Raw genomic sequence first — 13,473 nt, 5'->3', positions numbered from 1 at the left:
ACAACCCAGTGAGCAGTGAGCAGCTACCACCTGGAGCTGATTCCACATGGCCTGAGTGGCGGTGTCTCAACAGACTAAGATCAGGGGTCGGAAGGTGCAAGGTCGTTTTGCAGAAATGGGGATACCTACCAGAAGGACAAAACACTACCTGTGTGTGTGGAACGGTTCCACAGACTATGGAACACCTGTTGGTCTGTCCACAGATGGGGCAACATTGCACACATGAGGACCTAGCTGAATTCAACGATTCTGCTCGTCACTGCGTCAGCTATTGGCTCGGGCGCATTTGATCCTGCGCTTGGACACGCTAAGAAGAAGTATGACTGCATAGTCCAATAAAAAGTAACTATTTCAGGTTCAAATGTCCACTTTTAGGAACTGAACATGACTGCGTGTGTGCAGATTAACCGGCCATTTTGGATTGTCAAAATGGCCGCCATATTGGTATTTAAAAAATGGTAAACATTGGTTTTCATTACAAGTGAATCCTAGACTTCAAAAAAAGCAAAATATAGAAAATCCCCACAATTGCCAACGACCAAAATTTTGGTGACGCACTGAACCAAACTATATATTCAAACATAAGTTTGATGTTCATCCATCTACAATATTGTCAAAGACTGGTACATTGGAATTTACATTTAAATAACCACTGTGCCCTTTTCAAATGACTTCCTATCTTATAAACAGTGCCAGAAATGAGTTTCCCACCCCCATGTTAGTATTAATTGATATGCCACACAAGTCTGTAGCTCGATTGGTTCAAAAGTTGTAAAAACGCATATTTTAAAGATGGCGGCCAGCGGCCATCTTGGATTTGGGGGTCAGAATGGCCACATATTCCCAAAATTATCCCTAAAAGTAATTCCTTATCCTAAATTAATCCAAATTCAACTGTTTACACATGTTTTTAAGTGAAATGGGCTAAAAGTTAGAAAATACCATATTTTGGGTGCTAATTAGCATAATTTATGCAAATTAGGGGGTTTTATGCATAGATACAGAGTGTCTCTTTGGATGAATCTGTTCCTTTTGCCCCAAGGAACATTCATGCCAAGTGGGACATCATACTAAAAAATGCAGCGTTCGCCCCATTTTCACCCCTTAACAAGTCTACTATAGAATAAGATTAATTTTAATGCTAATTTATTGCACATGCTGAGGAAGCGTGATTACCTTTTTGAACATTCGGAAATGGCGATAGGCGAATTTATGTATGGCGCAAAGTGGTGGGGGATATATATTGGGCTTTCGATATTGGGCGGAAATTAGAGTACTTGTCAGAATATAAATTTGTACAATCGGCCTATTATATATGCCGCGCAATGTGCGGCATTTTAGGTGTAAATTTCAAATCATACTACCTCCTGGCGGAGGCAGAATAAATAATTATATAAAACTAAAAACCTTGTCTACCGACACCGACACCTGCCTGAGAGTACCTGCACTTCAGTATAGAGGGCGGTGTTTGTCATGTCAAAGGTCATCAAAGAAAGTCAACAAGATCATGTGTTTTTTGGTGAAATAAATAATGACTTTTTATGCCTTTATTAAGTAATATCTGATCAGAATTTGTAATCATGTTAACAAATAAGAGTTTCGTGAAGAAAACCCGCAAAGGAAGCATCGTGAAAGTGGTCCGAGAGCATTATCTTCGCGATGATATTTGGTGTGGATCGCAAGCATGTTCTCAATGTAAACACCAGGATCCAATTTTGCACAATTCACCGGTGATAGAAAGCGATTTGTGTAAATTTACTCATTATTTACTGCCCGATACAAACGTGGTTTTACATCAAGTAAGTTATTTATAATATTATTCTGTGACTTATGTTGAAATTTGGATGAAAGTTATTTGATTGTCAACTGTATCTATTTTGAACAGTCCAAAATTTTATTTTGTTGGAAAGTGCAATTTTTAGCAACATTTTTTGGTGCGATATCGGTGGTCGTGATTGGCTATTCCTGTGTTTACTGAACTTAAATTTCTTCGCATGATGTCAAATGTCATGCTTCTCAATTAAGCTTAGTCTATAGCCATGCATGCTAAGGATCTGAAGGGGCACCACAGCAACTTTTTTAGGGCAAGTTAAGTAGATAATTGCCTTGGATTTTCACTGAAAAAGCAAGGGCAGGCAGCACAACAGTTTGTAATATTTCAAGAGGGCATCATTGCAACTGTTGAAAATTTGAGAAGGGCACCAAGGCGATTTCTCAAAAGTGAAGAAAACACACACAAACAGTCTGATAGATGATTTTAATGAAGGGGCAGGGCTGGGGCACCGACGGCAACTTCATTAGACTGGCACGGCAAGTGACTGCCATCGGTAAAGGACTTATTTGGAGGGCAATGGGGAATGGGCACTCACAGCATTATGCCGTGGGTTAATTCGAGGGCTCCTGTCTAATGTTAATTCAATGCATTGAAATCGAATTGAATTGAAATGAATTTTGGGCGATTTTCATTTCAATGCATTGGAATTGAATTGGAATCGAAATGAGTGGGCTTGGGCATGAATTGAATTGGATTGGAATTGAAATCATCGTGAGCAATGAAGAATTGAATTGGATTGGAATTGAAATCATGTTGAGTGACGAAGAATGAAGTGGAATTGAAATGAAATTCATCTTTGATTTCAATTCAGCATTTCAATTCACAAGCAGATGTCTGTGATTCCAGATCATTCCACCTGTAAAAAGTGCCCTTCCCCCTTTCTGAATTCTGATACACTTCCAGGTCTATTCACACAAGAGACACACATTAAAAAATTAGCATCAATAGTGTTACAAAACATTGCAAATTCTAAGTATTCTGGAAAGCTTTCATTTAAAATGATAGCATAAAATACACATACTGTATATTGAAGAAAATTAAAAATATCATTTCTCATACACAGGTATAGTTAAACTCTTTTTTGGAGTTCTTCTAATCTTCTTTTAAAATTAATCTTTCTTTAGAAGAATATCTACTGTCTCTCTTGTCATGTGGAAAAATTATAGGTTCTATGTTCTTGAAAGACACTAATAATATCTCTTATGACATTTCCAATGTTTTATATTGCTTGATATGATCGATAATGTGAGTATGAGATCCCCACCCCCACCCCAAACTTGCCAAAGATCTCTAACTTTTGGCACTAATCATAAAGCCCCTATTTTTCTCAAGCTCCTGTTCATGCTCAATTTGAACAAATTGTGAGAAAACCATTAAAGAAAATGCATATATCTTTGACCGCTTTTTTCACACGTTTTCAAAAGTACAAGGATTTTGGGTGTAAAATCCTAGGAGGAGCAGGAGACAAGTAGAGGCTATCTAATAGTATCAAAACCTTGATTTTTGACATCTTTGAGGTCAGTGTGGGGACAGGGTCCCATTGTCGATGGTACCACACACCTTAGAAAACAATGTGCATGGTGGACAAGAAGTTAAGACAAATATTAGGAAGTCAGTCACCTAAGAACTAAGAAGTTCCAACGTTTCATAAAATAGGACCCAGAGGTCAAGGATCACTCGCATTGTTTGAATGTGAAAAGTGAGTTAACATAACAATAAAGTATCTTCTCTTGAAATGCTTTTGTGACAAGTACCCCCGGTACCTAGTGTACAGTGTACTTGATTTTGACTGTGTTGCTGACTCAAGTGTCATAAAATTGGTAGAAAATTTAAAACATGCACTGCATGCAAAAACTGTCTAGATATTAAACACTATTCAAGACACCATCTTGTTCTCGATTTGTAAACATGTCTAAATGCTAAACATATGTTTAGTAATTTGATGCCTTGTGTTTAGATATTTTGACATTGGTGTTTAGATTTTACATGTGTTTATATACAAATCGAGGACAAAAAAGTGTCCAATCTCTAGACCCAGTTTTTGCAGTGTGCCTTTGATCAATTAACACAAACTGTAACTGTATTTGAATTTGAATTGAATTGGAATTGATTAGCTGTTAATTTCACTGCATTGGATTGGAATTGAAATGAAATGATTTTGAAATTGAAAAATTTAATTGGAATTGAATTGAATTAATTGTAAAGTAGGGTGGATTGAATTGGAATTGAATAGCAAGACTCCAGGTGTAGAAAGAATTGAATTTTTCTGGAGTGAAATAACAATACTCCTGTCATGGGTGAGCAAATTTGTGGCCTAGATTTTCTCGAGCTAAAATGCATCCATAATATTGTATAATTGTACACAGTTTAAGGGGTACTACACCCCTGCCCAATTTTGTGCCTATTTTTGCATTCTCCAAAATTATAGTGCATTGGTGACATTAAAGATATATATTATCTTATATTCTTATCATAAATAATGTACCGCTTGTCTTGAGTCACTGAAATTCCAGTGTAGTAACTGGATTCCTTGCCCCTATTAATATACATAACTTTTGTTACCAGTGTGTTATTATTTTTTGAGAAAAATGCAAAAATAGTCACAAATTTATCAAGGGGTGTAGTACCACCTTAAGCACCAAGTTGTACCAAATGAATCTGCCAAATGTGTGAAAATATTGGCTCTAAAACAACAATAATGATAAAATTGGATGCTTTTCGCCCAATTCATCCATTGCACGGTTCTGCCTCAATCTGGCAGCATACATAAATGGGAATTGAACTAGAAATATAACATTACGTATAATTTATGTAATACTTCCTTTCATGTGTATTGCCATTTTGAGGCTCTTCCTGCATGGTAGAACCGTGCAATGGGTGAATAGTTGCTGGTCTCGCTATGACTAGAATGTATGAGTTAGACGCAACTTGAAATATTGGAATCAAACTACGGTCCGTACCAGTATTTCTCATCCAATATTTCATGTATGGTTAAGTGACTGATAAAGGGCAGAGTTATTATTTTAAGGGGGTACTACACTCCTGCCCAAGTTTGTGCTTATTTTTGCATTTTTCTCAAAAAATTATAGTGCATTGGGGACAAGTACGATATGTATTATAGGGGCAAGGTCTACAACTACTGCACTGGAAATTTTATTTCAGCACAGACAAGAGTTGTGGAGAAAGAAAAAAATGAGGGAAAACCAATATTTGATCAATAAATCAATAACTACTTGCTTTGAGTTGCTGAATTTTCAGTACAGTAGTTGTAGTTCTTGCCCTTATAATACATATCTCACCAATGTGCTATACTTTTTGAGAAAATGCAAAAATAGGCACAAAATTGGCCAGGGGTGTAGTACCCCCTTAAGCAGTGGGAGATACCGTATTGTTTGTAATAAACGCTCCCCTCTAATAAACGCCCCCCTTCAATATTTCTGTGAAAAATTGACAAAAATGCAAACATTTCCATGTCATATCATGTGAGTAAGCTTATGAGTCATGTCAGTCATGCAATGACGATCACTAAATTGCATGAACAAAACCTATTATGACTCAAACTTCATCCATTTCATTGTCTAATTATAGTAGAATTTCACCAGATTCTTGCTAGATGATGCACTTACGGGTGTCATTTTGTTGTATTTACCCAGAAAATGTAATTTTCCACTTGATTTCCGTGGGCAGCGCCATGGAAATAGCATTAGTATAGTCCTAAATCCCTCCTTTCTACAGGAGCACCATCGGGAAATTGAACCCGAGTTTTAAGTTTTTTTCATTGAAAATTCACTTCCAATAAACGCCCCCCTTTTGGAAAAATGCAATGCCCCCAGGGCATTTATTACATACAATACGGTAGATAATTATGTTAATCGAGAGGCAAAATATCTATGCGCGAATCTGTTGCAGATTTTCTAGGCCAGGAAATGGACAAACAACTCTTGAGGGCAGTATGTGTTGGTAATTAACGTTAATTGTACGAGGTACTTTCTCTTTCCAGATTGATGTTTTGGAAGACTCCATAATCAAGAATGTTATCATCCTGCAAACAGTCCAGCAAGAGGTAAGAGTAGAATAGCATAATGAGTCGCAAAGATTCAGAGGGTCAGAGCTTCAAGCGGCCCAACATTTCTTATTTTCCTATATTTTTTAAACTCTTTTTATATTTTCCTATATTGCTACAAAATGCCCTATAATTTAGAAAGTTGAATTTTTTCACTTACACTAGTGAATTTTATCTGACATTGAAAATATCTGTGCGCGTCATGTACAGTTGTCGTAAATTTTCAGCAGGTCGGCAAGTAAATTTTACTGGCCTCTATTCCCCCCTGGTATATTATGTTAATATAGGCTTCATACCAGTCCAAAATGATGCACACATCATACCAAAATTAAAGTATCTTTGGGACATTTCTCCTCAACAATAGTTACTTGTCAAGTTGTCAACCTGTATTTAACTTCTGCTGTTTTATATTTGTCCTATATTTTCATTCAAAATGACTATATTATTCCTGCATTTTTGCCAGGCCTGGCTTGAAGCCCTGAGTTCAAGTTTGTTCAGCTTTTATTAGGTGGAAATTATTTGGCTTTTGTTACTGCGCGAGTCAATAAAGTCCCAACTCACGCTCGCGTAAATCACATTTAAGCGTTCACCGGTCACGCATTACGCAACGCACAACTAGCGTATTGCGCCCAACCGCGTGCATGGCATTCAATATCAATACGCAGTGTTGTGAGTCTTATTTTTTCCACCTTGCATACATGTCAACCGAACAAATTTAGTAGGCAGAAAACCCTATCAGCAATAGCTGCCCTGTAGACATTTGGCAATTTCTGCACATTATGCGCATGGATGATGTAATATAATATGTAGGATGATTAAAGGTGTGTACTGATCTTTAACATCCCACCTGAAATGGTATACTCTGGCGATGTAATAATTAACTACTATAGCAATAGGTGAAATCAATTTTTGAATGTACATCGTGCTGTATACGTACTACATGTACAAGCAGGTTGCACTCATCACCTGTATATGTCTGAAATCATAGATTGAATACAATACTGGTCTTTTCAAAGATAATCTTACCAGTGGTGATCATTCAGCATGATATGGTTCAATGCAGAGGTCCCGTGTGAACGTACTAGTTAAGTGTGGTATATTCAAAAATTGTTTTCATCTAATGCTATGATAGTTAATCTGATTATTATATCACTTTGTCAGCGTATAGAAATGGAATGATTAGGCTATTCCAGTTGAAATCTATACACCCCCTAGATGGAAGACATGACCTTAATCTCCCACACAGGGGTTGTGAATTTCAAATGGAGTCACCCATTCAGGTAATCCAATTTGAAATTCAAACTCCCTGTATGGGAGATTAAGGTCATGTCTTCCATAGGGGGGTGTATGGATTTCAACTAGCATAGTCCATTTTATTGGGAAATCGTGATCAGTGACTTTATGTAAAATGTGCAGCCTTGTGGGTTTGGCAATTGATGCGCTATTATAATGACCTTCACCCTGAGGTTGGTCACATGTGAAGGATGATTAAATTAATTTGTGATGTTTTTATTTGTTAGGTAAAGCACAGAAGCTTACCAAACTATAGGAGACTGAAGGATATCATCACCAATAGAGACAAGAAGTTTTATGTCTTCACAAACGAACATCACAGGTAAGATGCTGATCTGATTCAGTTCAACAATTTCAAGGTGTTGAAATCATGAGTTCAAAAAAGTCCGCAGCCAGAAGTCATGAAGTATCTGCTGAAAGTTGAGGCTGGTTGTCAGGAACCAGGAGCCATCTTAGGTTTCACATAAGCTTAATGGCTTGTTGCTGCCGCTTATTTTCACCCTGAGAAGTGAGTTCTACCTCAGGAACCCTATAGTTTCTGCTGATTTGACACTGTTTATGGCGTAAACACTGAAGTGGTGTTCTGATTGGGGAATTGAATCATGTCACCTCAATTCGCTTGTCAAGCTGCGGAACATCACATGATTAGTTCTTTTTACGTATTAATTAGAAAGAACAGACGAACACAGCTGAGGGAATTTGCTGAATACTATAATAGTCTTTTCAAAATTTCCCCCTCGATGTGTTGGGTTTTTTCCATTTGAAATCTATACACCCCCTATTAAAGAAATGACCTTAATCTCTCACACAGGGAGTGTGAATTACAAATGGAGTTACCTAAATGGGTAATTCCATTTGAACTCTTGACCCCATGTATTGGAGATTAAGGCTTTGTCTCGATCCCACAGGGGGTGTATGGATTTCAGCTGGAATAGCTCAGTGTAAGTCCTTCTTATTAGTTGTATCAGAAGACTTTATAATGGTGAGGATGGGACAATTGTGATGCATCGTAAGTGTTGGTGAAATGCATCCCTGATGTCAAAGCATTTTGTGGCATTAGCAAATGTGTGGTCTCTTTTAATGTATCAGATGTAGGGGAGCAGATGTAATGAATGACCAGACTTTACATCCCTCGTGGTGTGTGCTTCAAATAAGCCAAAATCTTCAAGTGCCATTCGGGCCATTTTAGGGTTTGAAATATGCAGGCCATTCGTCAAAAGTCACTGGGCAAATCTTCAAAAGTCGCCCAATTGTGCTACCAAATCGCAGTTTTGGCAACCCTACCATCAGGTCATGTAAGAACATGATCTGAACATTTTATGATAAATCCATCCCTAAAATGGCTAAATATGATTTTATTTTGTTTCTATTTTACCAAAAATATTTGACAGAGAAACGTTTACAGATAGGAACCCAGGGGAGACGGCCAATGACTACAATGACAGGGTGATCCGACAAGCAGCCAAATGGTATAATAGTCATCTGAAAGCTGTGACACAGGATAAAGCTGGGATAAAGGTGGTGCTGTTAACCAATGATAGGGCTAATAAGGAGAAAGCACAGCAAGAAGGACTGCTGGTATACACAGGTATTAAGATTTGGTGTTATTGATCCTTATATGGTCATCTCAAAATAAATGAGGTTCTACCCCCAAAGTATGTGTTGTGTATGGGTGGGGTAGTGGTGGGGGTAATGTAAAGGGGTGAAGTAGGGATGAGTAGTGGGGTTGAGGTAAAGTGAATAGGGGTGGGTTTAAGGTGCAAGGTGTAGTAAGGATAGAGGTTCAGTAGAGTATGGTGGGAGGGTTTGGTAGGGGCGGAGTTAATGTAGGGATGGGGTTAGGGTAGGGTGAAGATGGGTGTGGTAAGGAGTAAGTTAGGGTGGGGGTAAAGGGTTGGGTTCATGTAGGGGTGGGGTTAGAGTAGGGTATGGTGCAGGTTGGGATGGGTTAGGGTGTAGTGGGGTAGGGTAGGGATGTGGTCGAGGGATAGGCTAGGAGTGAGTGAGGTTGGTGGGTAAAGGGTTAAAGTGGGATAGGAGTAGGGTAGGGGTACAGTAAGGGGTTGGTGGGGTAGGGTGGATGGGGTATGGTAGTGCAGGTAGGGGTGGGTAGGGTGTGGTAGGGTAGTGGGTTGGGTAGTGTACGGTTTTTGGTAGGGGTTAGTTAGGAGTGGGGTAAGGGTATGGGGGAGAGTTTGGTAGGGGTGGAGTTAGGGTGGGGCCTACTAAAAATAAAATTCGGTTTCGGTAACCCGCCCGTCCCTCTTTTTGGTGCCGCAAAAAAAATTTTATGCCACTTTTGGAAAAATAAAATTTTTCAAGAGTCGTCCGTGTCGAAATTCTGACATGAAGTTGTTGGAAATCACATATATTTTATTTTTCCCCGACTTTCTGCCATTCAATGATAAAAGAAATACAGTTGAATTGATAGATAATATTTATCGCGATATAGGCCAATGCACAACTTTTTTTATTTTATGAAAACAGCCTGCAGCAGGACTCGTAATATTAAGTAGGCCTACAACTATTGAAAACCACTGAACTATTTTGTCTGTGAAAAAATTAAAGCACCAAACATCCGCACAAAACCAACCAAATAGTAGCTTAAACCCGCACAAAATTTAATAAAAACGGTAATAGTAAAACTAATTCCCATAAAGCTCGTATTAAAAAGAGCAAGTAATAAAAAAGTTAAAATGCTAAAAATGATGTAGGCCGAAAAATTGTGTAATCTTCCTTGTCCTAGACACTCAACGATAAACCCCTATCAAGTATGAATAAAAGACTGTTCATTGTCTAAATATTTCAATTTATAAACGTTGAGGAAGTTGTGGATTTTGTTAGCACCGAAATAACAAAAATTAAAATAACTAACCTGGCAGATTTCAGGATTTACCAACATTTATTTTCTCATGCCGCTCGCCCATGCCTGCATATTATCCCGTCAAGAAACTCAACCCTAGGCCTACATTTTTCAACATGTAAATATAATTCCATAGTGATAAATAGTGAACGTTGCATTGGAGATGAGGATGCTTGGATGATACAGATATTTTAATAAAAGCACATGTTAATTGGGGGTATGGGGATGTCCCAGTTTGTTTTACAAGGGCAATTATTATTTGGCCAAAACTTGGTGGGTGTATCTTGACTCGAGACAAAACAAGTTTGTATTGGCTAATGGGTCAAGGTCATCCAGGGGTCATTTGAGGTCAAATTAGTAAAAACTATCATATGGGCATGAAATGATAGGTGTAGATTCAACATTTAGAGCCAAATTTGTGGAGGGTAATTTCGGGGTCACCAAAGGTCAAATTAGTAAAAACTGACATATGGGCATGGAACTTGGTTGGTACAGTCAACATTTAAAGCCAAATTTTTTGAAGGTCATTTGGGGTCACCAGAGGTCATTTGAGGTCAAGTTAGTTAAAACTGTCATATGGGCATGAAACTTGGTTAGTACAGTCAACATTTAGACCCAAATTTTTGAAGGTCATTTTGGGGTCACCAGAGGTCATCTGAGGTCAAATAAGTAAAAACTGTCATATGGGCATGAAACTTAGTTAATACAGTCAACATTTAGAGCCAAATTTTTTGAAGGTCATTTCGGGGTCATCAGAGGTCATCTGAGGTCAAATAAGTTAAAACTGTCATATGGACATGAAACTTGGTTAGTGCAGTCAACATTTAGAGCCAACTTTTTTGAAGGTCATTTGGGGTCAACAGAGGTCATCTGAGGTCAAATTAATTAAAGCTGTCATATGGGCATTAAACTTGGTTAGTACAGTCAACATTTAGAGCCAACTTTTTTGAAGGTCATTTGGGGTCAACAGAGGTCAAATTAGTTAAAGCTGTCATATGGGCATTAAACTTGGTTAGAACTGTCAACATTTAGAGCAAAATTTTTTGAAGGTCATTTTGGGGTCACCAGAGGTCATCTGAGGTCAAATTAGTAAAAACTGTCATATGGGCATGAAACTTAGTTAATACAGTCAACATTTAGAGCCAAATTTTTGAAGGTCATTTTGGGGTCACCAGAGGTCATCTGAGGTCAAATTAATTAAAGCTGTCATATGGGCATGAAACTTGGTTAGTACAGTCAACATTTAGAGCCAACTTTTTTGAAGGTCATTTAGGGTCAACAGAGGTCATCTGAGGTCAAATTAGTTAAAGCTGTCATATGGGCATTAAACTTGGTTAGTACTGTCAACATTTAGAGCCAAATTTTTTGAAGGTCATTTTGGGGTCACCAGAGGTCAAATTAGTAAAACCTGTCATATGGGCATAAAACTTGGTGGATACAGTCACCATTTAGAGCCATATTTTGGTAAGGTCATTTGGGGGTCATCAGGGTCACCCGAGGTCAAATTAGTAAAATGTTGTATTGGCATGAAACCTCTGTCGAGATTTGATCCTCAAGTCAGGTAAACTTAAAAAATTGGTTTGATTTACACTTGGATTTCATATTCAAGTCATCAACTGGTTACAAGTTAATATATTGGACTATTTTTGGATCCCAAAAGTTTGGTTATGGACCCCTAATTTTTTGGATTTAAGATAAGAGGGTCCATTTGGACTCCTTACTTTTTCTACCCCTGATTATGGTCATTTCAAAATATTATTTTCACAAGAACAGTGAATGACAGAGGGTAGCTAAATGATATTGGACAGTACGGCACACTTGTGAAGTATGAGAAGAGCTTTTGCAATTGAGACCCTGAGTCATACTGTTTTTCTGTTGGCTAGCCTTCAAGTGTTAAATTCGGTCGAAATTTCAGTATGTGCAAATAAAATTTTTTATAAAATAAATTTTTTTCCTTCCTTCCGTCCCAATTTTTTCAGAGCATGTTACCGGAAACATCATTTTATTTTTGTTTGGCCTAGGGGTAGTGAGCATGGGTGGGTTAAGGAGTAGGTTAAGGATGGGGTTGTGTGGGGTTCATGTAGGAGTGGGGTTAGAAAAGGATGTGGTGCAGGTAGGGGTGGGTTAAGGTGTGGTGGGTGTGGTAGGGTAGGGGTGTGGTGGGTGTTGGCTAGGAGCGAGTGAGGATGGGTGGGATAGCAGTAGGGTAGGGTTGCATTAAGGGGTTGGGTGGGTGGAGTTAACTGGAGTAAGGGTGGTGCAGGTAGTGGTAGGCCTGGGTAGTGGGATGGGTAGCATAGGGGTTTATTGTAGGGGTTGGTAAGGGTGGGATAAGGGGAGTGCTGGTGAAGGAGTAGGGTAGGTGTGGGTTGGTGTAGGCAGGTGTGGTAGGGTGCAGGTAGAGTTGTGATACAGGTTGGGATAGGGTTGGCTTGGGTATGGTCGGAGGGTAGGAGTTGGATACAGGTAGAGTATAGGGTAATGGTAGAGATGAGGGGAATTGTGTAGGGTAAGATGGCGAGGAAAGGGGTTTGATCTACGGCCAGTGGGTTAGGTTAAGGGCGATATTGGGAATGGGTGGGTAAGGTAATGAGACGATAAGAGTAAAGGTTGGGTAGGGGTGAGGTAAGGATATGGGTCAGGCTGGGCATGGTAGGGGAGGGTCAGGGGTTTGGGTGGAGTAGGGGTAGGGTGGAAGTAGAGGTGGACATTTTTTCACTTACCGTAATGGATAATATGCACTTTCATACTGCCGATAAACTTCTGTTGCCCACTTTACCTGCAAAAACAGGCAGTCTTGAATGCAGGTGAGACATGTGGTTTTTCATCAAGCTTGTCATGTAGCTTTCTGTCTTTGCAGTGTTGATCACTCATATCCTGCTGTGTTATACTTGATTTCTTATTTCAGTACATGAGTATGTCAAGTCACTTGTTGGGAAACCAGAGTTGGTGGATAGACTAGCGCAGTTGGCTCAAGAAGAACATGTCAATAAGAAGGTAAGTTTGACAAAACGGCTTAAATACAGAATCTACAGGTAAATTAAGTCATTCTTGGCCAAGCTTGAATGTACCTGTTTGCGTCCATGTAGTGTACTAAGCGTGTACACAATGTAAGGTGTGTGCATGCTTTTTTCTGTACCACGCCATGTATGCGTGTGTGTTTATCACGGAGCCAGTATTTCGAGTGTTTGAGCTTGGCCAAGAATTGCCTAATTTACCTGCAGTCCTCCCTCACTGCCGTATCTTAAAAGGCTGCCTTGTGTGATTTTTTTATTAATGTCATTCAATTGTGATGAGATTAAAGTGCAAAATTATCTGTTGTGAAAATGTTGTTATTATCACAGTATTACAATCCCATTCATAAAAGACAGAAAGTATGCTAAATTACATATTATAATAACAAAATGAAATACAACAATA

At 38.7% G+C, this 13,473-nt stretch overlaps 1 protein-coding gene across 1 annotated transcript in view; it reads left to right on the top strand.

Annotated features, from left to right (window-relative positions):
• Window positions 1-1,481: 1,481 nt before the first annotated feature.
• LOC140160843 (exosome complex exonuclease RRP44-like) overlaps window positions 1,482-13,473 on the top strand; it is a 136,298-nt gene continuing 124,306 nt past the window's right edge. Inside the window, exons 1-5 of the mRNA XM_072184161.1 lie at window positions 1,482-1,799; window positions 5,835-5,897; window positions 7,418-7,512; window positions 8,582-8,778; window positions 12,962-13,050. Of these exons, the coding sequence (XP_072040262.1) occupies window positions 1,581-1,799; window positions 5,835-5,897; window positions 7,418-7,512; window positions 8,582-8,778; window positions 12,962-13,050 (663 nt within the window). The 5' untranslated portion in view covers window positions 1,482-1,580. The remainder of the gene's footprint in view (window positions 1,800-5,834; window positions 5,898-7,417; window positions 7,513-8,581; window positions 8,779-12,961; window positions 13,051-13,473) is intronic.

The sequence above is a fragment of the Amphiura filiformis genome, chromosome 9, assembly GCF_039555335.1.
Source record: "Amphiura filiformis chromosome 9, Afil_fr2py, whole genome shotgun sequence".
Lineage (NCBI taxonomy): Eukaryota > Metazoa > Echinodermata > Ophiuroidea > Amphilepidida > Amphiuridae > Amphiura > Amphiura filiformis.
The sequence above is the reverse complement of the archived record's forward strand: the minus strand, read 5'-3'. Positions and strand labels throughout refer to the sequence as shown.